This window comes from Toxotes jaculatrix, chromosome 21, assembly GCF_017976425.1.
Source record: "Toxotes jaculatrix isolate fToxJac2 chromosome 21, fToxJac2.pri, whole genome shotgun sequence".
NCBI lineage: Eukaryota > Metazoa > Chordata > Actinopteri > Toxotidae > Toxotes > Toxotes jaculatrix.
The window spans coordinates 10,933,446-10,957,461 of NC_054414.1; the positions used below are offsets into that span (position 1 = coordinate 10,933,446).

Here is a 24,016-nt window from a genome sequence, read left to right on the forward strand (position 1 = left end):
ATCATGACTATACATGCCATCAGTTCTATATTAGAACAGGTTGATTTAGAAGATTGACAGAGCTGTTTGTGAAGTCTACAATTGGATGTGTCACCATCTGTCATGCTTGTGCACGGTCCTCATTAACTTAATTTCCCTGCAGCAAAATAAAAGATCTTATATATTAAGCACAGTCATAGCTGAGTTTATTTTTTGTATGAAAGCCTTTGTGAACTTCACATGGGTTTCCAGCTTCCCACAGCTGAAGTGCTCATGTTTTTACTCTGTTTTATTAAAAAAATTTAACAACAGTTTAACTAGTTTCTCATACTGTCTCTTTCCACATTGATTTCTTCAGATAAAGACGTAAAACCTCTTTGATCTTTATGTGAATATTGATGTACCTGTGTATTATACATTTAAGAATGACGTGTCTGCCTTTTGTGTATCATCTCGGTGAGTAAGTGATTTATATAGACCATATAAAAGGACTGAGGGCAGAGGGGGACATGGGGGCAGCAGATGAGGAGAGAGAGGAAGCCAGGTTTCTATGGGTGAATAAATAATGCACGAATGCAAAGAGAGAGAGAGAGAGAGAGAGAGAAGCAGACAGAAAAAAAAATCCAATTTCAGAGTCACTTGTGTGGGACAAAATAAATGAATCTAATTTTCAGTGTGGCCACTATGATTCACTAAAGACAACCACTGACAATTCTACTGGAAATCCTCTTTTTAAAAAAACCCTGCTTTTTGATGCTGAGAAGACTTGATGACCATACATCAAGTAACTTATACAGTAACTGCACAGTTTGAATATAAATGCCTCAAACATCCACTTTAACAGGAACACAAATTGGTGTCTTCTACAAAAGACGTAGGATAATCCTGTGGTAACACATTAAATAGGAGACAATGATAAGACAATAGTCAGTAAAAAAATTAATAAAGATAAAAATAACAGCTTTGCACAGTTAAACTGACCAACTAATGATTTTCAGTGCTCCCTTTTTCTTTAATATTACATTTTTTAAAAATTGGTATGATAAGAAATTCTTTAAAAAAAACATTGAAACAGCACGCCAAGAAATTTTGGAGGTTTATTTTTGGTTCAAGTTTTTGCACATTCTCTTTTTGGTGTTCAGCGGAAGAATAAAAAAAGAGGAGAGAGCATGCAGACATTTTTAAACATGCTTATTAAAAAAACAAAACTGTGCCCATTTTGTCACATGCACACAGATTCAATCACATGAACACACACACTGACCATCTGTCAACAGTGAGCGGAAAGAGGATGGGTGGTCCAGGAGTCATTCACTGTCCCATCTCAAGTTCCGAGAGAAGGATTGTGTTCCAGGTGGTCGGTCCTGCAGAAAAATGTGTGTGTGTGTGTGTGTGTTGTGTGTGTTAGTTTACATGTGCATCAGTCTTGGTAGACTTTCCATGTTTGTGCGTGTCACGTGTTTACATTCTATGATTACATCTCCCATGTACACATGTGCATTCGTACATAATATTCTTCTATATGTGAGCACTGTTCTCACCAAGACTGACCTGGACAAAAGAGACCACCTGTCACTCACACACAGAGGAGCAGAGACAGCACTGGGAATGTGATCCACAGTCTTGTTGCAAGCTTTCTTTCTAATGTACTGTAATAGATGGAGAGGCATTATATGACGAGCCAAAGAAGCCCTTAAATTACTCTCAGAGCACTCACACCAATAACTGGCATGAGAGTCATATCATGTTTTGTTTAGAGAAAAGAAAACCTTTAGAGCACTGCAGTGCGGGTGGTGCGTTCCTGTTACGTAGTATATTCGTATTTCAGCAAACCACCATCATTAAGTGCAATAATGGTTTGAGCTGTTGAGTTGGTGCAGAAGCCTTTAATTTCAGTGTGTGTGTGTGTCTGCTGTAGAGATAATATGATTGAACTCAGGTTTTTTTTTTTTTTTTTTGAACCCCGGACAGGCCAGATGGCAGCACACCCCAGTTCTTCCCGTGGGACTCCCTCATCTGCGCTTTATTGATCTGATCTATCTGAACTCCTTTTCTCTCACTTTACTGTACATCCGCCCCTCCATCCTCTGTTCACTGGCTGCCACATCTCATAGAAAAAGATAACAGAATTATTTTACCACTAATCAGCCAAAGCTGCTTGATTTAATAATAGAGCCTGATAAAAAAAAAAAAAAAAGTACTAACTTAAACAAATGTGTGTTTGTTTTCTTTCGTTTCAGCCCTCTCTGTCTGCTACAGGAAAAGACGCTTCAAGGTTTTTTCCTCCACATAGTTGCTCTCTCAAAGCTGCTATTATTGAATGTCTTTATTAAAATGAGCTGCTCTCACTTTCCTCCGAAACTCAGAATGAATGAGTGAATGAATGAGGGAAGGAATGAATGTGTTGCCTCTGTCTAAGAACTTGTGACATGACCCTTCAGCTGTGACCTGACCTGAACCCAGAGACGACGCTGGACAGGAGTGAACAGGACTGGTCCAGTGTCAACGTCATGGTAAAGGTGAGTGTGTCATCATATCATTATCTATGTGTATTCAGTCATGTCCGCACTTCCAGGTGTTATGATGGCCATGCTTTTAGTTTTGTCCACAACGTGTTTGCTCGTGCACCCTATATCAATAACACAAGTACTGATTTCAAACTTATTAGTTTCTCTCTCAATATTCTGAAGAGGGCAGACACTGAAGGGACTTTTTTAGGAGGCTGAACAGGCCTTTGTATTATTCAGATTTGGTCAGGCACAGTTCACAGTTTTAACACACTGGGATAAAAATGAGCCTCAGGCTGTTGACGGTCAATGCAGCTCATTATGCATTCAGAGACACAGAGATGAGAGATACAGAGACAGATAGAAATACATTCACTGACAGACACAATAGTAACCTGCTGTGAATTTGGACACGCAAGTCACAGAGGTACAGGATGGTTTATGTTGTACTGTAGCACTGTAAAAACTGAGGCAGTGAAACCAGGGATCTGTTAAGTTAATTTTCATTGAACACACAATTTTATCATTTTATAGTGGAAATCACACATCAAAGCATAAAGTGCATATCACAGAAAATGACACTGACTTGTTACGGTAGCAAACAGTCAAACAACAGTCAAAATATTAAATGATAAACTCATTACTTTTTTCAGTATCATTTTTGTTTCGTGTTTTCAGATACCATTATATCATTCAATACATCTTGGGGAATAAGTTCTTGAGTATTGTGCTGTAAATATATTGTGTTACTTCAAATGCAGGTATGACAACTTGACTTCTGTTTCTAGGATAAACTCTCCTCAAAAATGCAGCTTTTCTTGTTTCAGGATCATACCAGAGTTTATGACCGGCTGTCTCCACTTCAGGCAACAGCATGACTTTGGAGTAGATGCTGAATCCTCCTTCTCCTATAAGAACATAATATTAATTCACAAATTTAATTGACTTGGTCATTTGTGAAGATCCTGACAGTTTTAAAATTGTCTGCATTATGATGTTTACCATACTTACATACCATCCCGTTAGGATATAAATTGTGTTAACAAGAAACTGCAGCCTGGAAAATTACCATTGGTTGTAAATGAAAGTGAGGACACTACATCTCGCTCATAGATTTCACGGCAAATGCTGATGTGAGGCTGCCATGACTAATACAATGCTGCCCCCTGCTGAGCTGAAGACCATCATCATGTAGGGAGTGCCACTGTCCAGCAATCTCTGTGACAGGACAAATAAAATTCTACTGTTACAGATTCTGTTCTGGGAAATGGACGTACATAAACGTATATTTGGATCTTTTGTTGATACCTAATTTATCCCTCCCAACAATAAAACCCTGCTGTGTGAATGGACAGGTATGTTATTTTGAAATAAAGCATACTTCATAGATGGTTACAGCTTTTGGTTTGCCAGTGTAAAACAGTGCGTCTGGTTGGGATGATTCTTCTTCAGCACATCCTCATCTTTTAAGTTATGTGGCCTATCAAGGAGCTACAGGTACGAAAGAATTTATACTTCATCATAAATTAATCAGTGACATTATGCCCAACAACTGAAACAACTTACATCCTATAAACCCTTTAGAAAATATAACTAGTGAACAGGTACCAATTGATGACCACTGATGAGACTGGATGACTCAGTATAAAAGTGAATGAAGTTTTTTATGTTTGTATTAAACAGAAATAAAGCACGCCGTCACCCAGTCATGCCTCACCTGCCCACTAGGCACCCTCAGTAGGTTTCTCTCCTTCGCTGATCACCTGACGTCACTTGCCTCCCACCTGCCTTGCTGCTGCTCCTCGGCTTCTTCAGCTCCTCAGTATAGAGAGCAGTTTTCCAGATGCTCTTTGCCAGTTTGCTGCCTGGCTGCCAGTCACTCCTGGCTGCCTCCTGCCTGCTTCCTCCTCTGACTGCCTGTTGCTGATGTCTTGCCTGCCTGCCCACTGAGGTTTGGAGTTGTGTATTGGATCCTGCCTGCCTGCCTGCCTGCCTGCCTGCCAGTGACCAACTGTAAGCCTGATCCTAACATAGTAAACTTTCTTTTAACCATTTATGTTGTGTCACGTGTCTGCAAAAGTATAGGAACTCCTATTTTTGTGCTGTCAAAGCTTTGAATTCATTCACACAAGCACACGTGCTAAGGGCCAGCTGACTATCTTGTATTTTTCTGTTACAACCAAGATAATGATCTGTGCAGGCAGCAGTGTGCGTGTGGACACTGCTAATATAGTTTATCGGCTGTGATGCTACAATATAACGTGGTGGGGTTTTTTTTTCAACTTTTTAAAAATCATTTTAAATCATTTGAAATGTTTTATTCCGCACATTTAAATTTCAACATTGTAAAGTATTCCTAAACTATAAACTACTTTTATAACTATAAACTATAAACTATAAAGTTTTTCATCACTAATGGCTGTGAAAATAAACGAAAATGGTGCATTTTACCCTGAAGTATGCAAAATAGAAGCATAAAGTATTAATCACTGTAGAAATACAATTATTCAAGTTTGGCATAATTTGCTACAGGTTCTTTTGCGAATGATAGCTGGTATATGCTCAGCAAATCGAACCTCTCCCACTGTAATGTTGTCAGCATATTCTCAAAATAACCCTGCGAGTCGTCATATCAGCACCACACACACAGAGCGACCTCGACAGTGCCAGTTGTAACTCCTCTGGCTCAAATCTCAGTGCCAAATCTCTTCCACCGGACTTGTTGAATTATTTTATGTTTGATTTTTGTTAGTAGCACGATCACCATTTGTCTTGCGAATGGCTTGCACATTAAACTGAAAACGCCAAACAGTTGTTGTTTAATGATGTGATGGTGACTGAATCTCACTGAGAGGGTGTCTGAGGATTCAAAAAATCTGAAGAAAAGGTTTTATATTTGACAGCACTGGTTAATCGACTACTATTGTCTCACTGAATAGTGAATGAGCAGCACAACCCTGCACAAATAGTTTCATGCTTAGTGATACCTACAAACTTTAAAGTATTTATTCAACATCTGATAACATGTCACCATTGCCTGACACCTCATCCCCAGCCTCATTCTCTCTATTTGTATACACTTGGTGGCTGTTTTTAACCATAACTTTCACATCTCCATTGTTGTGGGTGAGAGCATCTACCTGTGGCCCCTGGCTGGGTGTGGTGGGGGCTGTCAGGGAGGGGTCATCTTCAGCAGGATAGCCCCTTGCTTGAGCCAGCTGTGGAAGGATGATAGCATCCCTGTGCCCCTGAACAGCTTTTATCTTCCTCTTGTCCGAGTGAGGGAGGGGTGGGTAGCCTCAGAGTGTTGGTTCCTTAAAACACTGTTCTGAGGTCAGTTCATACTAAGCAGCTGGTTAAAATGACTCCTGAACATGCTGACCGCTAATCAGGGGGTCATACTGAGTTTTGACAAAGGGTGCCTCATGGGCGGGGGGGGTTTCTACTGTTGTGCGTCATAGTGTCTTAACTTAGAACACACATCAACTGTGCCAGTATCATTTGGAAAAAACTCTCCACAGGTAAGACTTGATTTATTGATTTCTTAGATTTGAGACTGATTTGTCAAATAAGACCGTCAACGCAAAAAGCACCAGGAACTTTACTACCCCTGTTATTATTAGGAGTGACAGGTTATTGTAACTTTTGTGCGTCATATCACACAGTGAACTAACAACCTGCAAACTCAGGACCAAACAAATTTACAATAATTTAATAAAATTCTGCTCATAGGATAAATGATGTATCACACCTGATAAACCGTTGCTGGTGTCCTCTATTTACAGTTAATATGTGTCAGTACATGTGTACTAAACATTTTGATGGAAAAGCAATTAGGCTGCTGCACTTGTTGAATTATTTACATATGGGCATGTAAATACTATTTATTGTGCCTGTGTTTTTATACTGTGCTGGCGTAAATAAAATTTCATGTTGCCAAGTATGATGAATAACATCAGACAGCTAATCTAGTTGTCCAGATTTCTTTCCCCCTACTGATTAAGTAAGCAAGAACAGTTTTGAGGAACTTTTATTTTACTTGTGTATCTCCATTTCATGTCACTTTATACCTGTATTCTACTCCGCTGCAGTTCAGAAGGAAATGTACTTTTCCCTCTAAATTGAGATACATTGCTACAAATTACAATACCTTACAGCACAACATAGCATTTTTTTTCAGTAAGGAGCAAAGTATTGAAACTTTTACTCAAATCAAGGACCTGACCACTTCTTCCACTACCTGAGCACAGACAAACTCTTTAGGAGCAAAGTAAAAATCAGTATTTGATTCAAATACTGGAAACATTTACAGGGTGTAAATTACTGAAACTGAGTTTATTGCATGATATCTCAAAGGCTTAACTGGGGTTACACACAACCACTGCTGAAAGATCAATAAAATAGGCACATGCAGAGAATTTAAGACATGCCTATCATTTCCTCAGTAATTTCAGACAGTGCTTACTTGCACATGGTCTTATGTATATATTGTACATGTGTACATGTATACACCATATACTGTGTGTGTGCGTCTGTGGTATATCTCAGTTAAAACCTCTAAAAGAGGTAACACAGTGTGAAGGTTATTGTAATAACTTATGGAAAACAGCTTGTTGATGCAGTCCCAGACAGTTAGAGTCACTGTGATTGGAGGACTAAGAAAAGACACGGTGAAACGCTGACATCTATGATTTCATCTTTTGTTGGTGGTTTTTAAGGATGGATGACATGCTGCTATGTGTTACAGGTAACTGCATTTAACAACAGGAGGTACAGAGAAGAGTTTGGGATACAATGGCCTCTGACCCGGTGCCTAGGACTGTGAGTGAACACGCACGTGCACAAATACACGTATACACACACACTGGGTTTAGGACATCTGAGTCCGGACAAGGCTCATTTTAGACTTTTTTTTTTAAATGTAAAGAGGAATTCCACAGATATTATACATTAATGTACATTTTAGAACAAGAGTACAACAAACCTGCATTACAAATTGGCAGTGTGGAGTTTAAAAGATGAAGGCAATTACCAGGTGGGGAGGGTCTGACAAAGAGATGATCATCGAGCTGCACCATGGGTTGTTGCATATATGCACATAATCATTTCATTTATTTTTTTTTTCCCTCAATCTATTTATTTATTTATTATGCTCTGACTGTATCCCTGGTATGGGATATATATTGTTCTGTTATTTAAAAACAAAAAAAAGTTGCATTATGGGTGAGGTAGAGGATGAAAAATATATTTAGTTTTGGCTGCACCTGTGTTTTTTTCCTTCATCCTTACAGAGTAAAAATGAAGAGGAGTGCTCCGTTTACATCCCCTTCAGAGGGTAAGTCACCTTAACTCTGCTTCCTCGCCATCAGTGACATACTCTGCCCTTCAAGTGACTGATAGCACATTTCAAAATCCGTCTCCTTCCTCTTCACATCACAGGCCTCAGTTTCAGGCCATGGATCGATACGAGATGTTGACCATCCAAAAGGGAGAGGAAAAAGAGAAGATGAAAGCCGACTTCAACCAAAGTTTCACTCTCTATCCTGATGGTGTTGAAGGTGAGCAGGCAGGCCCTGGCGCTGTAATCCAAGCCTTTGTTGTCCTCCAAACACAGACATTAAAAGTGATAAGATGCTGGTTGGATAATGACACAGTGCGACTGGTTTTCTGCACATACCAAGTCACTGTATTTACTATCAATATTATGGGTGACACCAGAACGCATCGCTCTGTTGGATGTGTGTTTCAGAGAGAATCAGAGAGTGCATGTGCGTGTGTGTGCGTGTTTGTGTCTGTGTGTGTGTGCATGGAGTAGTCCCACCCATTATCAGGCAGCATGCACCCACACATACACACAGATGCTGCTTTAAAGACGTGGTGTTTATAAAGTCACGCTTTTTTGCCATTCTGGGGTCAGTCACTTGTCACTGCTGGCGAGTACCTGCAGGAGGTAAGTGTCACCATTTCTGCTTATGAATTGTGCTATAATACAAGTAAAGCTGTAACTTTGTAGCATGAAAAATATGGGAACAGAACACTTCTAGGAAACTGCAAACTTACTGTTTTGTCTAATGGTCAGTGCTGCAGCAGGATGAGTTTCATAGCTTAATGCAAGAGTTTCTGTTTGGTCTTGCTCAAATTGGGCCTAAACTACAAATCTTTGCAAACAGTTTATCCAGCAGTTTATACAGCAAGACAGAGAAACTGAGCTTTGCAGATTTCATGCCTTGATAAAGTGGGACAATGTAGGAGGAAATTTCATTACAAAGTGTGCAGAAAAATGTCTACAGAGGCTCTCAATGATCCAAGTCCTTGGGGGGATGCACCATTCAGTAGAACCGATTAAGCCTGAGAGGCAAAACATTTTCAAGACTAATCAGCAGGTCCGCTTTTGTTTATTCGTAAGTGTGTTGCTCAAATTTAATGATGCAATTTTGTGAAAGTTAAAGGATGGTCTGACTTGTGTTTGAGTGATCAATTAAAAAAAACACCCACAAATTATGCAAGGTGAAAAGCAAAGCAATTTTGTGTAAGCAGTAATGTTTTCTTAAGGGCTGAAAAATGATCCTCCCACATGCATTTTCAAACAACACAAAAAGTAGTCATTTTAGAAAATGCATACACACTTGAAGCATCCAAAAATATGTATTTTAATTTAGTGTGTATATGTATGTGTTCGATGTATTAAATGTATTTACGTGCATAACCAGACTGGTTAAAGTTACACATACACTATACTGTCATCTAAGTGCAATTTGAAACACTTGACCCTTCACAGAAAGATGTATTTGCAGACACGTGCACCTGTGTGATCCCACTGCACATGCACCTGCTCATGTGCATTTATTCATTGTACATATAAAAACATGCAAATTTGTACTTGATGATTCATATATGCACATACACACAAACCCACACTCACTCACACTCACACTCACACACACGCACACACACACACACACACACACACACACACACACATATGGACTGTAGACAGTGTCTTGTCAGTCTAATCTGAATCTTCCACCCTTTTGCTCAGCTGTGTTTTGGAAACTGATCGCTCTGTTGTGACAGACAACTTCAGTGCTTCGGTCCAATCTGAGATAAAATGGACACTCTGGAGATATCTTACATAAGACTTAAGTCATCCCCCGTCTACAAACCGAGTCCATTTTTCCCATACAATCAATGTCTGTATTGCAAATTTAAAAATTAATTCACTCACTCGTTCCGTTCATTCTTCACAACTTTCCAGCAAAACTTGGAACAAGAAAAGTTAAGATGGACCTCACTGCTTTTGGATTTCTGAAATCCACCCAAACACAAATTTTATTCAAACTGTAAAATGTGTATGAAAGTGAAATCAGAGATAAAAATAGGGAACATGTTCTCAGCTAAAAGGATTTACTGTGTTATTGGAAACAAATGTCTTAGTGTTGGAAAACCGAGTCGTTTTTTTAACTGGGTCCATTGTGTCTGCTCTCCAGCTGCCTGGAACATCAACACCAACGCCAACCCTGGTGCAGAGTGTCAGGTGAGGGGCGCACACACACACACACACACACACACACACACACACACACACACACACACACACACTGCCTCCCCACTCCAGCAGGCACACGACATGTATTGACACTCTAAACACATCCAGGACAAGCCATCAGTCATGTCCACACCGGAAGCTAACAGTGGCCCAGAGCCTGGGGCCCTCTGGTTGTTGAGCCAGGACAACCACCATGTTTATCTTATAGACACAAAGTGTCACCTGGACATCACCTTTCCACATTAGCCTGATCCATATCCACACTGATGCTGCCAAGAGGATGATAGAACAACACCAAAAATATCATCAGTGTTTTTGTAATGAGGTGAAGCATGAACGTGATTTTTATCTGATCCTCTCTGCCATAAGGCATGCAAAATGTTATCTTTGCTTACTTCACCTAGAAGTCTGACCCCGAGCTGAACGCAACAAGCTCAGGAATGTTCAGTGAGGTTTGTTCAAAGTCACTGCAGGAAAATGTGGGAAATTACAAAATGAGATTCAAATAGACGAGTGTATTTTCATTTTATAGCATTGTGCTCGCTCCAAATTACTCTTGATGAGAGATTAAACTGAAAGAGAGAAAAAAAGAAAATGCAAATAGTTAGGATTACATGCAAGGGAATAGAATACAGGCATCTCAGGCAAGCCGTCTTTTATGTTGCTTAGCATTATTGTTATTACTGTTATTATGAGTAGTATTGTTGTATTCATTTAATAATTTTTATGTTTATTTTATCAGTGTTGTTACTCATTGTTTTAGCAAATCTTACTGTTTCTCTCTACTCTTATCAGTAGTAGTAGTAGTAGCAGTATTTGTATTATTGTTATTATTATTGTTGTAGCAGTAATCCAAGCAGTAATCCAATTAACATGTTACACCAGTAGACAAGACCAATAATAAATTGTCTGTGTTACAACCATCAATGGATCTGAATATAAGTAGTAGTTTATTTACAGATGACTTCAAGGATATGTTTGTATTTTTTCAGGACTGTTGGAAACAAGGGACAAAATATTCAGACACATATGTCTCACACATTCAGAGACATTTGTTTCCATACTTCACTCACAGTGACATAAGTAGGAAGTGGCTATTGAAACCACAATTGTTCACCACATGCTTAAGCTGTATTTTTGTGAGATGCAGCTTTGATTCATCCACCTGTCCCGTCCACATTCTCACTCTCTGTCTCACAAAGAGAAGCATGTTTGTGCCTGCATTCCACGTTCGTGTCCATATCCATCAAACCTCTTTGTCTCTCTGTGCCTTCAGAGGTACGTGAAGCTAAAGGAGCTAATGAAGGACCAGAAGCAGGAGACCTACTGGCAGGAGACGGGGCGATGGGCAGGCTACGAGGAGAGCTTCGACCCTCAGGCCGGGGTGTGGGCGTCCTCTCAGATCTCCTACCTCACCTTCAAGAGCCTCATCCAACTCCGACGCACCATGAACACAGGTTAGGTTTTTTTTAATGAATGAATATGTCTGTGTGTAATTATTTTCAGTAGTGGAAAGTAACTAAGTGCTGTAGCCTTTTGATGGAATTCAGTTTTATGCTATGTTGTACTTCTACTCCACAACATCATTTTAAAGAGAAATATTATACTTTTTACTCCACTGTAAACTTACACATTAGTTTGCTGATTCAGGATAAAATATAATTAACAAATAAAATTTTTTAAAAAGTTGCCCCATTTTTATCAGCTACAACACTGATGCATGAATAATTACAATCCAGTAATACCATCTATGGTGAAGATGGGCCTCTTTGCATAATGAATACTTTTACTTTTGGTACTTTAAATATGGTTTGATGCTAATACAAGCAGTAATGTGCAGGTTCACCTATAATCCTTTTCTAAAATGTTCCTTTGCCAAGGTGTGACGATTTTTGACTGTGAAGAACGGACTATGGCCACCATCGCCGAGAAGATGGTCAACGAGATGGTTAACAAGAAGGAGATCAGGCCTGGAGATCGGGAGGGAGTGCTGACGGCTCTGCTTCAGAACCGCAGGTATTCCTCCAAGACATCACCCGACAATGACTCAAACACAAATTACCTGCATTTAGACGTTTAGCTGATGCTGTTATCCAAAACTGCAAGTCAGAAGGAAGAGTTTCAGTATCGTGCTCAGAGAAAGTTGAACAGAGTATGTAGCTATTGTGGAGATCAAACCTGTAATTATGGTCTGTAACCACCAAACCACCCCGTCTACTTGAGTCTTTATTAAAGGTGAACAATGTACTGAAGTTACCTTCCACTTGTTAAAACCAGGTCACTCTCAAGTGTCCAAAAAGAATAGCTGACAAATGTGGATTCTCCAAGTCCATTTTACTGTCTTAAAGATGGTTTTTTATTTCTCTTAAACAACAGGTTTTTGTTAAATAAATGAAACACCTTTCAAAAATATTGCAAACACATCTCATGTAATTCAACTAAAGATGAATATTCATCAACCCTAGGTCTATTATGTTATCACCCATTTGGGTGAACGTTTGCTTAGCCAGGTGAATGTATGCACACACCCCTTCCTCCTGCACAGGGGTCTACCAGTGAAGTGAACCACTCTGCTTGTCTGCCATCACAGACATTCAGTCTCCAGCCTGACTGACACACACAGCCAATGACACGTGTTTTTTTTTCCTCCAGCCAATCGGATGACCCAGAACGTCAAGCTCTGACTGATGGGAGGGACCTGCAGAAGTTTTCAGTCAAGGAAAGGGTAAGTTCTTGCACTGATGTGATCATCCATCTGAATGTGTTGTTCTGATAACGTGATCTGATATCGTGCCAATGGTGAGATGATGGCTGTGATCTTTGAGGTGAAAGTGACTCCTGACATCAGAGTTTAGAAAGTGATTCAGAGGAGTGAAAGATTTAGAGGATTCTGGTTTTGGATTTACTTTTGATGCATAATGTAATTTTTTTTTTTTTTTTTTAATATAGTGATTTGATAAGGATTGGAAAGTCTGATGTTTACTCACCAGGTCTGTTCATTCTGTGTTTCTTTAGAAGGATGAATCTGACCGAGTTGAGGTCTCCATGGTGCTAGTAGGTGAGCTACTGTTTGCATTTTTTCATGTAGGGTCTGGAGCATGTGTATGTATTTCTTTGCATGCACGTTTGATCCTATGAATATGTGCTGGTGTATCTTTGAATGTAATATTTCTATTTCTCTTTGAACCAGGAGCCTTGGACTTTCTGGAGAAGCCTGCAGTTGTGTTTGTGCGTCTGAAGGAGGCGGTGGTACTCGATTCTGCTTTGGAGGCCCCGGTGCCTGTACGCTTCATCTTTGTTCTGGTTGGCCCCAGCAAGACTGACATAGACTACCACGAGACTGGCCGTGCTATGGCAGCACTAATGGCGGACAGAGTGAGTTAGCTGACATTTTGGCTGTAACACCTGGTTATTAATTCTCAAATTTTCAGTCTAGGTCGGGTCTCGCGTCCTCAGTAACTCATGGTAAAGCAAGAAACATACAAGGACTTCTTGAACAGGCTTACATTCGAAGAAAAATGTAAGCAAATGTCCCTGTGTCTCTTTCTCAATCCCCCTTTTGTACGTTTTAATTATAATTTCCACTCTTCTCATCAGAGGCATCTTCATGCTTCCTTTATCTCTAGCCAAATAGGGGTTATTGTTGCATGTTACTACTAACAATAGAAACTGTGCAGGAAATAAAAAGGCTTAAACTGTGGAAACATATTGCCTCTCTGCATCACAGTTACTGACAGCATGAAATAGGTGTGCACTCCTTTTGAAATGTTCTTTAGCCCTACAACCTGCAATCTTCACATCCAGCTCCACTTTCTCCATCCCAGGTGTTCAACCAGGCAGCTTTGCAGGCAAAGAGTGCAAGAGAGCTGACAGACACCCTGGCCGACTTCATGGACTGCAGCATCGTCATCCCCCCCACCGAGATCCAGAACGAAGCGATGCTCAGCTCCATCATCAGCTTTCAGAAGAAACTACTGCAGGACAGATTCCAGTCCTCTGATCCCACTCTCTGCCTAGACTCCAAACCTCGTAGGGGTGGGTCCTAACAGTATTACATTCATAACAACCATATCAGACCGGGATAACTTTTGTTCAATAAACACATAAGCAAAACAATTATTTCCCATAACTATTATCAGTGTGTATTACTCACATTAGATTTATTTTGTTTTCCCCCAGTTTCCATCGCTAGCGGGCCTCCTCCTGAAGACCCCCTGTCCCGTACGGGTCGACCGTTTGGCGGTATGATTCGAGACATAAAGAGACGCTACCAATACTACAAGAGCGACATCACAGACGCTCTCAACTCCCAGGTCCTTGCTGCCATCATCTTCATCTACTTTGCCGCCCTGTCTCCTGCCATCACCTTCGGAGGACTTCTGGGTTTGTGTTTGTATTTGCATGTGACATGGTATTACTGTTGTATGGAGCAGACCCAATAATTGCACTTCTTTGCCACTTCAGCTGACAAAGTGGACAATATGATGGGCGTTCCAGAGCTCCTCATCTCCACCAGCATCCAGGGGATCATCTTCTGCTTTGTTGCTGCTCAGCCCATCTTGGTCATTGGTTTCTCTGGTCCTCTGTTAGTGTTTGAGGAGGCCTTCTATGCTGTAAGTTAGAACACTGAATTATATCCACATTTAAGTGAATTGTGAGTTTTTCTTAGCCACTTCTGATCCATATGAGCCCACTCACGTTCATGTTTGTGATAGATCTGTGATGCCTACTAAATTTTTGAATACCACAGCCCATCATTTCTTTAATTCACTTGCAAACTGTCACCGTGCATACAATGACAAATTTAACAGTGGCCATGGCCAACTCATCCTCCGCTTGCCTCGTTCAGTTCTGCAGCTCCCAGGGCATTGAATACATTGTTGGGAGAGTGTGGGTCGGAGTGTGGCTGGTCATTATTGTGGTGATCATTGTGGCCTGTGAGGGCAGCTTCCTGGTGCGCTTCATCTCACGCTTCACCCAAGAAATCTTCTCCATTCTCATCTCCCTCATCTTCATCTATGAAACTTTCGCCAAGCTGGGGAGGGTAAACCATCTTCATCCGTTTCACACATTTCATCTGTGCAAATGAAATCTGAGACATTTAAAAGTATGATTTTAGCTCTGTTTTTCATGGTCAGTTTATTTTTTATTTTTTTTCATCTATTCTCTCCTGACTTCTCTCTAGATTTTTAAGGCACATCCACTGATTCTCAATTATGATCATGTGAATGCAACTCTGGAAAATCCCTGGCACCCAAAGGTGGAAGAGACCATCATCCATGACAATGCCACTGGCAATACAACTGTTTTCATCAACACTATTAACTCACCTTACCCAAACACAGCCCTGCTCTCCATGTGCCTCATGTTTGGCTGCTTCTTTATTGCCTATTTCCTGCGCCAGTTCAAGAATGGAACATTTCTTCCTGGAAAGGTGAGTTGACTTTGATTGTGCATCTCAATTATATACTTATATACTTATACAATATACTTTGTCTTACTACCAATTTTTTTTTCCCTTTTTTTAAATTGTAATACTCCTGATCTGTACCTACCAGGTGAGACGTTTGATTGGTGACTTTGGTGTCCCTATCGCCATTTTCCTCATGATCGTCGTGGACTACAACATTGAAGATACCTACACTCAGGTTGGCCTGTGTTTTTCATCTTCTTTTCATGGACTGATTAGAAGTATCAAACTAAGTAGAGGCTTTTTCTGCACAGAAACTAGTGGTTCCCAAAGGTCTAATGGTGTCCAACCCAGCCAAAAGAGGCTGGCTCATCAACCCTTTCGGAGAGCACAAGCCTTTCCCTGTGTGGCTGATGTTTGCATGCTGTGTCCCAGCCTTGCTTGTCTTCATTCTCATCTTCCTGGAGTCTCAGATCACAACGTGAGTCATCACATCTCAACAGCAAAATAAATACAACCTTAGAAAACGTGACATTTCCTGCCTCTTACTGTAGTTTGATTCAAATGTTGCATCTGTCAACAGTCTGATTATAAGCAAACCTGAGAGGAAGATGGTCAAGGGCTCCGGGTTCCACTTTGACTTGCTGGTTTTAGTTGGCATGGGAGGGCTCAGCGCAATATTTGGTGTGCCGTGGCTCAGTGCTGCCACTGTGCGGTCTGTCACCCACGCCAATGCCCTCACCGTCATGAGCAAAGGACCAAAACCTGTGATAGAGAAGGTGATGGAGCAGAGGATCAGTGGCATCCTGGTGGCACTGCTGGTTGGTAGGTGCTGTCTAATCATTCAGTCTTTGTGTTTGTTCTACAATTGCTTGTGTAGACTTATGCAGGTTTATAATTTGCCATGTAAAGCTGATTACAGTTTGAGAATACCTTCAAATGGAGCACATCCTATTTTCATCACTCCTCTTTCAAAGAGAGTAAACTATTCTTTGTCTGAATGTCTATTTTTATCAAGGTCTGTCGATTCTGATGGAGCCGATCCTGAAGATGATTCCCATGTCAGCCTTGTTTGGGATCTTCCTCTACATGGGAGTCACGTCACTAAATGGCATCCAGCTGTGGGATCGCATGCTGCTGCTGCTTATCCCTAAGAAATACCACCCTGATGAACCCTACGCCACCAGAGTAAGAGTCCCATGATAACATGATGACTGTAGCTTATAGTTATATTTCAATGAATTTGACACTGTGATATGTCATGTCATGTCATGTCATAAAATCATGTTATATGCAATCAATTTGGAGCCTGCCTGGACTAGCGTAGCTAAAATGCATCCATGTCTGCTATTTTGTATAACTAATGTTTGCATGTCTTGGACACAGGTGAGCACGGGGCGAATGCACTTGTTCACAGCCATCCAGATAGTATGCCTTGCACTTCTCTGGATTGTGAAGTCCAGTCCAGTATCCCTCGCGCTTCCCTTCATACTTATCCTCACCATCCCTCTTCGCATGTTTATGACCGGGCGTCTTTTCACTGAACTGGAAATGAAATGTGTAAGTGTTTTTTGGGGAAATTCAGTCTTTTGCAGTACTTTTAACAATAAGCCTGAAAGGTTACATATAATATACGCATCTAAGAATGTATTTACAGTTCCCTAAATGAGGTGGCTGTTTCTACACCTCATCCAAGAGCTTAGGTTGTGTTTGTAAGTTTGTTTTAAATTACTTTTTTTTTTTTCTTGGAAAGGATTTTTTCCAGGGTGCCCGTGGCTGTATGTGTCCTAATGCCCTCATTCTTCTGTGTCTGTTGTGTTTTAGTTGGATGCTGATGATGCTAAAGTGACGTTCGAAGAGGAGCCGGGTCAGGATGTATACTGTGAATCTCAAATGCCATTGTAGATGTCTTCCATGACTGCTGCCAGAAATCTTTTATTTTAACAAAAATCTATTTATTTTATATAAAGCTTGAATCAATGTTACATCTATCTATGAGCACAAAGATGTTTTTTTAATGAAAAATGGAGATATAGATTTTACCTTTGTGGAGTGTGGAGTGATCAAGCTGGTAGCACTGAAGAGCTGAAGAACAACACAGAAACAGAATTGTTGTGTCTTGTTGTTATTGTGTGTTACATTGCATATACATAATAAATACATATAAATAAATATAAATATATATTATACATTAATAAAAACATAATATATAACTAAGAAATATTACCTCCCTATTGATTCATCCCATTATTTTCATTGTCATGTGGTGAACTTTTGATGGATTGTAGAAAACCAGCGCAATCAAATGATTTCCAGATTCTGTTTCTTACTTTTGTTTTAGATAATAGAAGGAGAAAAAGAGAGAGGGGATAACAACTAAATCAGTTCTCATTATGAAATAATAAATGAATGAATGTCAAAAGGCTCCAGTCATAATCTTGCTCTAGCTCCTGCTCCAGCTCCGTAATCCTGCTCCAGCCGTAATCCTGGTCAGTTCTTAAACCAGAGACTCTGACTGATAAACCAAAGGAAATGTGTTCTCCTTTTTTTATTTATTCGTGTACAGAAAGTTTAGTGCCATGAGTCTACACACTCCAGCCCAATAGGTGGCGCTCTGCAATCTCAACGCTGATTTCTGACGCTTACTGCTGCCAATAAGGACGAAGAAGAAAAAGAACCTCAAGCTCATTGGCTGTTTCCTATATTTTTGAGTAAAGTGCAGTTTGCTTGTCTCTGCTTGGTTGCTCTCACAGTTGGGACTCGCCTCACAGAAATGTGATCGGCTATGAAAAATCGAAAGCCATGTGTATTTGCAGTTTCGTGACTTTATTATGTGATTGAGCGTAACGGTAACAAGGGCAGCTAGTAAATATAACCTTTGTTTAAATATCGCCAGGTCATCGTTAATTCGTCGGTGACTAACTAAGCTAACCAACTAACTAACTAAGCTTGCTAAGTTACCCATGGTGCCGGGAGTCACGTGGATTTACCTGAACTTCTGCCCAGTTTGCATCCAGCGAACTCACCGAAAGACTTCTGCCAGAAACACATTTTATTGGAACAATGAGTGAAAGTGAAAGTGAGACCGAAAAATCTGGTGGGTAGTTTAATAAACTGGGTAACATGTTCTGTCAAATCTTGCCTTCTGACATTAAACTCTCATAATAGATTATAGAAATGACCAAACAGTAGCTGAGACTCCCTTTGCATTATAAACGTAGTTTGATTCATTCCAATGATTGACTGGTTTCTTTCTGTGTATATGCTATGATTACAGGGTGGACCAAGGAAAACCTGCAGCAGCTTTTTGCTTCACTGAAACACAACATACCGAAACGTTACATGATGTGCGTGTATACCAAAGGACTGAAGACTGTAGACTGGAAAAAAGTGGCTTTCCCTCCTTTCTCTCCTGAAGCGTGCCAAGAAAAGTGGAAAGAGATTTTTCAGAAGGTGAATCACAGCTTAACTTATTGGTTTTATAAACAGTTAACCACAGCATCACTTGTCTTGAATTTCATGTATCGCCACAGTATCGTAACCTTTTTGATTTGTTATGAGTCTGGTACACTGGGTAGGTCCTCCCTTCTCTCTCAAAACAGCTTCGCCTCTCTGTGGCATTGATTCCACAAGATGTTGGAAACATTACTTTCAGATTCTGGTCCATGTTGACATGGTTGCATCACATCATTTCTGTAGATTTGTCAGCTGCACATTCGAGCAGACCTGATGACTGGAGCTCACTGAACTCACTGTCATGGGCATGAAACAAAATGGGGGCACCTTATGTTTTGTGACATGGTTCATTATCATGCTGGAAGTAGGCATTAGAAGATGTTGAATTTTGGCTATAAAGGGATGAACATGGTCAGCAACAGATATGTTAATTGAAATACATGTTTGTTACTGAGGTGCCTGTTGAAACCATTACCCACTGGTTTTAAATGGGAAGGTAAGCAAGTTTTTCAAATTAACAAGATGGCTAATTTGAAAGATTTCCTTTTGTTATGACTGAATTCATCACACTACAATTTAGAATTTCAAGCTATTCCTTGAAGACATTCTTACAAATTTTGTTAGAGTAATATCTTTTTGTTTATCTGTTGTTTCTCAGATGCGCAAGCTTCGGTCCCTCACAGAGCTCATTACCGAAGCTGAAGATGTCCTGTCAAATCCTGTCCGAAACAGAAAGGTAAGAACAGCACAATCAAGCTTTTTTTTAAAATTACTTTATTGATCCCTCCTGGGGAAGTTACTCTCTGCATTTTACCCACACCAAGTGAACGAAACACACACACAAGCATGCATATGCACTAGAGACGCTGGGGCAGGGGGCTGCCTAGTGAGGGAGCTTGGGGAGCTGGGGTGGATCGGTGCCTTGCTCACGGGCACCACAGCCATGGTCACAGAGGCAGGGGAGGCGCGTCTCCTTCACCACCACCTTATCCCTTTTTTGCGCTTGGTCAAGGGATCAAACCCACGACCCTCCGATCTCAGGCCGGTCTGAATTTACAGTGAGTAATTTTTCCTGCAGATCCATCCAGACTTCCCAAAGAGACCCACCCCTCCAAATGCTATGTATTTTGAGGAGAACTGGGCCAAATTTCAAGAGCAGCACCCAGAGATGAGCCACAAAAAGGTAGTGGAGGTCTTGTTCAAGAAGTACAAGGTGCTCCCAGATGAAGAGAAGGTACAGTCATTGAAAGCCTATGGCTAAAACAGTGCTTCTTCTCATTATGTCATGCCTTAGGCCTCAGTTTACATAATGAACTTATTACTTATCTCTCTGAATCACAGGCTCAGTATGTGGAGAAACACCAGCTTGCCATGAAAAAATACAAGGCAAGGGTGCTGAAATTCAGGTAGGAAATTAACACACAGGCAATACAGTGTAAACACATGTAATTTGGCCTAGAAGGTTGCCTGAGGAAATTCAATGTCAGGCAAATCCTTTGTCTTTCAGGAAACAAAATCATAAATCTCCTGATCGGACGCACAGGACGTCCCAAAAGAGAAAGAAGGTGTCTGCAGACACCCCAGATGTAAGTGATGGTCCCATCAGCCAGTCCCAGTCATGAACAGTCATAGTTGGATTTTTATTTCATCCAAATGCCTATATAAATATAACACACATATGGTTTAATGGATTATATTCATTGTAAGGGCACATATTTGGTTGCAGTTACACTGCAGCAACGCTGCTGGCAAGGCTCTAAATCTTCAAACTGATGTGTGACCTCTTTTGTTAAGACAGGGTGAACAGTGTACTGAAGGTCTGCCTCCCAAGCCTCCTTTGTAAGCCCCACACACACACACACACTTTGATCAGCAGCTTGGACCTCTTTCACTGTTATTACCATATTTACTAGAATCGTGTACTTTGGTGCCAATTAAATTTTTTTAATTAATAATTCACTGGACTTTTACTGTGACACTTCATCCAAGTGTATGAAAAATAACTGCTTCCACCATTGTGGATGAGGATGTAATTTGAACCAACAGTTCAGAAGGTGCCAAAAGCAAAGTGGGTGCTTAGGGTACAGTCAGTCATTCTGTGTCTGACTCTGTTCAGGTAAAATCTCTTAAAGATTTACAAGTCAGCTTTGTAGAACTTTGACATCCAAACTTGTTTGGTTGGACCTTTAGAAACAGAAAAAATTAGGTAAGTCTTGTATTTGAGTTGTTGTTCTCACATACTGATCATACCGTTTGGGGAAACCCACTTAAACAGAGTTCAGGTAGCATAAGAGGCTGCAGGTATGATGTTAAATCTGTCTTGGCTAATAATTAAACAGCAGCAGGTTAAAGCTCCCTGATAAAGAGAGGGGTCAGCACTGAAAAGGTGCATTATATCTGGTGCCCTTTAAAAGGTAACCACAGTTACATCCTCATCCACTTGGGGGCATTACATTTCAAAGGAATACATGCTCTATGTTTCCTGTCTGCCATAAGGAATGAAGAAGACCTTTGGAGGACCAGCTCATTTAAACATATTTAACTTTTTAACATTTTGTGAATTGCCTCATGTTGACTTGGCTTTATCATAGTTTTTAACCACCTTTTGTGACTTATATTTTGTTGTGCATGTGTGTCTTCAGCAATGGCTACAATCTATTCTGCAAAGAGCAAGTGGCGTCCATGGCGGGTGTCTCAAGAAAAGAATATGTGAGTGTGTGGGCCCAACGTTGGCGAAATTTGACTGAGAGACAGAGGAACGAGTACAGTGTACGCTGCAGAGAGGTATGGACATGCACACACAAACTGTTTCACATAGACGGTCCAACAAAAACTAACTTGTTCATCAACTGCCACACCACAAAACTCTGAATCTGAGTCTTTGATGAAGATTTTCATTTTGAGTTACAATAAAAAAATCAGCTGAATCTCAATGCAACACCTGGTTCATTTCTTTCAGTTGAAGAGTCAGTACGCGATCAAGCTGAGTCAACATCTAAACGTGGGTAATATTAGAAGATTACAGTTACAGCTTTGAGCTGATGCAGAGAGTTTGTGTGATGTTGATATTTTATGTTCCCCCAGACTTCTGATGAGGACGAGCAGCAGTGGATCCGAGATGAAAGTGGCATCAAACAACCTAAAGAGCATAAGGTGAGAAGTAATTTTTAACATACAATCTTGTTAACTCTAAGGATGTTAACACTTGCTTGACAGATATTTGGGGGGACTTTTATATGACTTGATTGAACCTACATGTATTTACTCACTTCTCCAGCTTTCAGTTGTTCACTGTGCCTCATAGAAACAACAGGTTATACTCAGTGGGGATTGTTTGTGCACTCTTCACTTGTAAAAACCACACTAGATTGACCTTCTTTTTTTGTCGCTAATATACAGGGAATTACTAGAGAAGTGAAGAAACTTCTCGGTGAGCCCAAGATGCCATCTCGGTGAGCAACCTGCCTACAAGAGTCTCGGGATTCTTTAAAACCTGCAACAAGTGAAATCCTCAGTTGTCCCTCTCAAGATTAACCTGTGACTGAATTTTTCTTTGCTTATAGATCTGGTAATGTATTTTTCTGCAAGAGCCAGATGGAAATTCTTAAGGAGGAATTCCCCGATGCAAAGGAGCGCTTCATTAAGGTCAACGAAAGATGGCAAAACCTCTCCACAAAGGAGAAGGAATGTTATAAAGGGAAAGTACAGGAAAGCTTTAGAAAATACTCAATGGAACTACAGAAGTGGTTTAAGGTATAAAGAATCCTCTTATAATTATTATTATTTTTTTGTTTATCTAGGAAGTTTTTATGAACTTTAAGCTTTCTTTCATTCTTCAGACCTTGTCGGCAGAAGAGCAGGAGAACTATCGAAAAAAGAACCCCAGCGTAAGCAAGTAGTAATTTGTATTTCTTAAATTTTAGTTTTAAATGTTTTCTTAAATTCACAATATGCCTATCTTTGCAGAAATGTCAGTACCTTGACCCCAAACAAGTGAAAGTTCATAAAAGAGAAGAACTGTGCCTGAACAGAACTTCAGTAAGTCGAACTCTTGATACATCTCACGTGAAGTAATACACTCTTCATAACTACATGAAACCAATGCAAACCTCTCTGATAGTATAGGTTGTTTTATAGTGAAGGTCTATCTACATTTTTATATGTCACACAGGACTCAGAAGATGAAGACATTGACAGCAGCAGTGATGAAGAAGAACGCAATCTGGACTCTTATGAGGTTAGAAAACTAAAACATATTTAATGTACTCTGGTATTTAATTTTTTTAAACTGTGCACAGAGAATATCAACTTTTGATCCACAGGAGGAGGAGGAGGAGGAAGAAGAGGAGGGCGACATCACGTTTGACATGTATTAGATTGTGATGCGATGCAGAGGTTTCACACGCATGTCAAGTTCAGAGCTGGATTCTGGATTTGCTATAACTGCAACTTGTTCTTCTCACTAACGCCAAAGCTGAAAGAGAAATAGATTATTGTAAGTAGATATTGGACCTTAAATGGGTCCTGCTTTACAACCTAACCTGAAAATAGGATCCCTGAAAAAATACTGTTTGAGGTTCTTCATTGTGTCATTTGTTGTGCATCAATGGTGTATATTCCCACATCAGTTTAACATTACCACAGTGCAAACATGGGTCTTTTTAATCCTCTGCCATAGGAATAATGTTCAAGATGCACAGAGTGAAAAGAATGGGGGACCCCCATGCAAATACATTTGTCCCATAACACAACATAATGCATCTGAGGCTGTCTGTAAATGAAGTCATCTTTGTGAACAAAGTAGACAACAAACACACTTTATTGTACCACTACTCTGCTGATCTTCTGCTATTTAACAATAATAAACTCCATGTGTAAAGTTACTTTAGAAAGAAAGCACCACGGTCAGTTGTCACTCAAATTATCTGGTTTTATATTTATTGGGGTAAAAAAAAATGTGATGTGATTTATGTGTTTTTTGTTTTTTTTTGTTCGTTTGTTTTTGTTATTATCGCTGGCTCATTTTGTTGTTGTTTTTTAAACCCTATACAGATGTTTCTAATAAACGTGCTACATAAAGATGTGAGATGAGAGATGTGATGTACATCTTGGCAGTAA

General features: G+C 40.1%; 2 protein-coding genes across 3 annotated transcripts; both read left to right on the top strand.

Moving 5' to 3' along the window:
• The first annotated feature begins 4,326 nt into the window (after window positions 1-4,326).
• On the top strand, window positions 4,327-17,548 carry slc4a1b (solute carrier family 4 member 1b (Diego blood group)). Its single transcript, XM_041067342.1, has 21 exons — window positions 4,327-4,499; window positions 7,234-7,307; window positions 7,778-7,821; window positions 7,926-8,044; window positions 9,974-10,020; window positions 11,309-11,489; window positions 11,913-12,048; window positions 12,685-12,757; window positions 13,048-13,090; window positions 13,223-13,407; window positions 13,857-14,067; window positions 14,212-14,415; window positions 14,497-14,645; window positions 14,882-15,076; window positions 15,218-15,466; window positions 15,591-15,680; window positions 15,757-15,923; window positions 16,026-16,267; window positions 16,461-16,630; window positions 16,829-17,002; window positions 17,267-17,548. Exons 2-21 carry the CDS (start codon window positions 7,281-7,283, stop codon window positions 17,345-17,347), a joined length of 2,787 nt encoding a protein of 928 aa, XP_040923276.1. The 5' UTR covers window positions 4,327-4,499; window positions 7,234-7,280; the 3' UTR covers window positions 17,348-17,548.
• Window positions 17,549-18,169: 621 nt separating this feature from the next.
• LOC121200959 (nucleolar transcription factor 1-like) lies at window positions 18,170-23,989 on the top strand. 2 transcript variants are annotated; one of them, XM_041066474.1, is made up of 16 exons: window positions 18,170-18,539; window positions 18,720-18,895; window positions 19,557-19,634; window positions 19,977-20,132; window positions 20,240-20,304; window positions 20,406-20,484; window positions 20,697-20,737; window positions 21,541-21,682; window positions 21,858-21,899; window positions 21,983-22,051; window positions 22,298-22,350; window positions 22,462-22,651; window positions 22,738-22,785; window positions 22,865-22,936; window positions 23,070-23,135; window positions 23,221-23,989. In XM_041066474.1, exons 1-16 carry the CDS (start codon window positions 18,506-18,508, stop codon window positions 23,272-23,274), a joined length of 1,365 nt encoding a protein of 454 aa, XP_040922408.1. In that variant the 5' UTR covers window positions 18,170-18,505; the 3' UTR covers window positions 23,275-23,989. The 2 variants fall into 2 exon arrangements, with proteins under 2 accessions (XP_040922408.1, XP_040922409.1); XM_041066475.1 differs by having other exon boundaries at window positions 23,227-23,989.
• Window positions 23,990-24,016: the final 27 nt, after the last annotated feature.

Bases quoted from the DNA above. Each gene is read 5' to 3' on its own strand.
- LOC121200959 (XM_041066474.1), top strand. From the start codon at position 18,506: ATGAGTGAAAGTGAAAGTGAGACCGAAAAATCTG. The intron at 21,683-21,857 runs GTATGGACATGC...CATTTCTTTCAG, and splicing joins ACAGTGTACGCTGCAGAGAG to TTGAAGAGTCAGTACGCGAT. The intron at 22,937-23,069 runs GTAAGTCGAACT...TATGTCACACAG, and splicing joins TGTGCCTGAACAGAACTTCA to GACTCAGAAGATGAAGACAT.
- slc4a1b (XM_041067342.1), top strand. From the start codon at position 7,281: ATGGCCTCTGACCCGGTGCCTAGGACT. The intron at 11,490-11,912 runs GTTAGGTTTTTT...TCCTTTGCCAAG, and splicing joins CCGACGCACCATGAACACAG to GTGTGACGATTTTTGACTGT. The intron at 12,758-13,047 runs GTAAGTTCTTGC...GTGTTTCTTTAG, and splicing joins AGTTTTCAGTCAAGGAAAGG to AAGGATGAATCTGACCGAGT.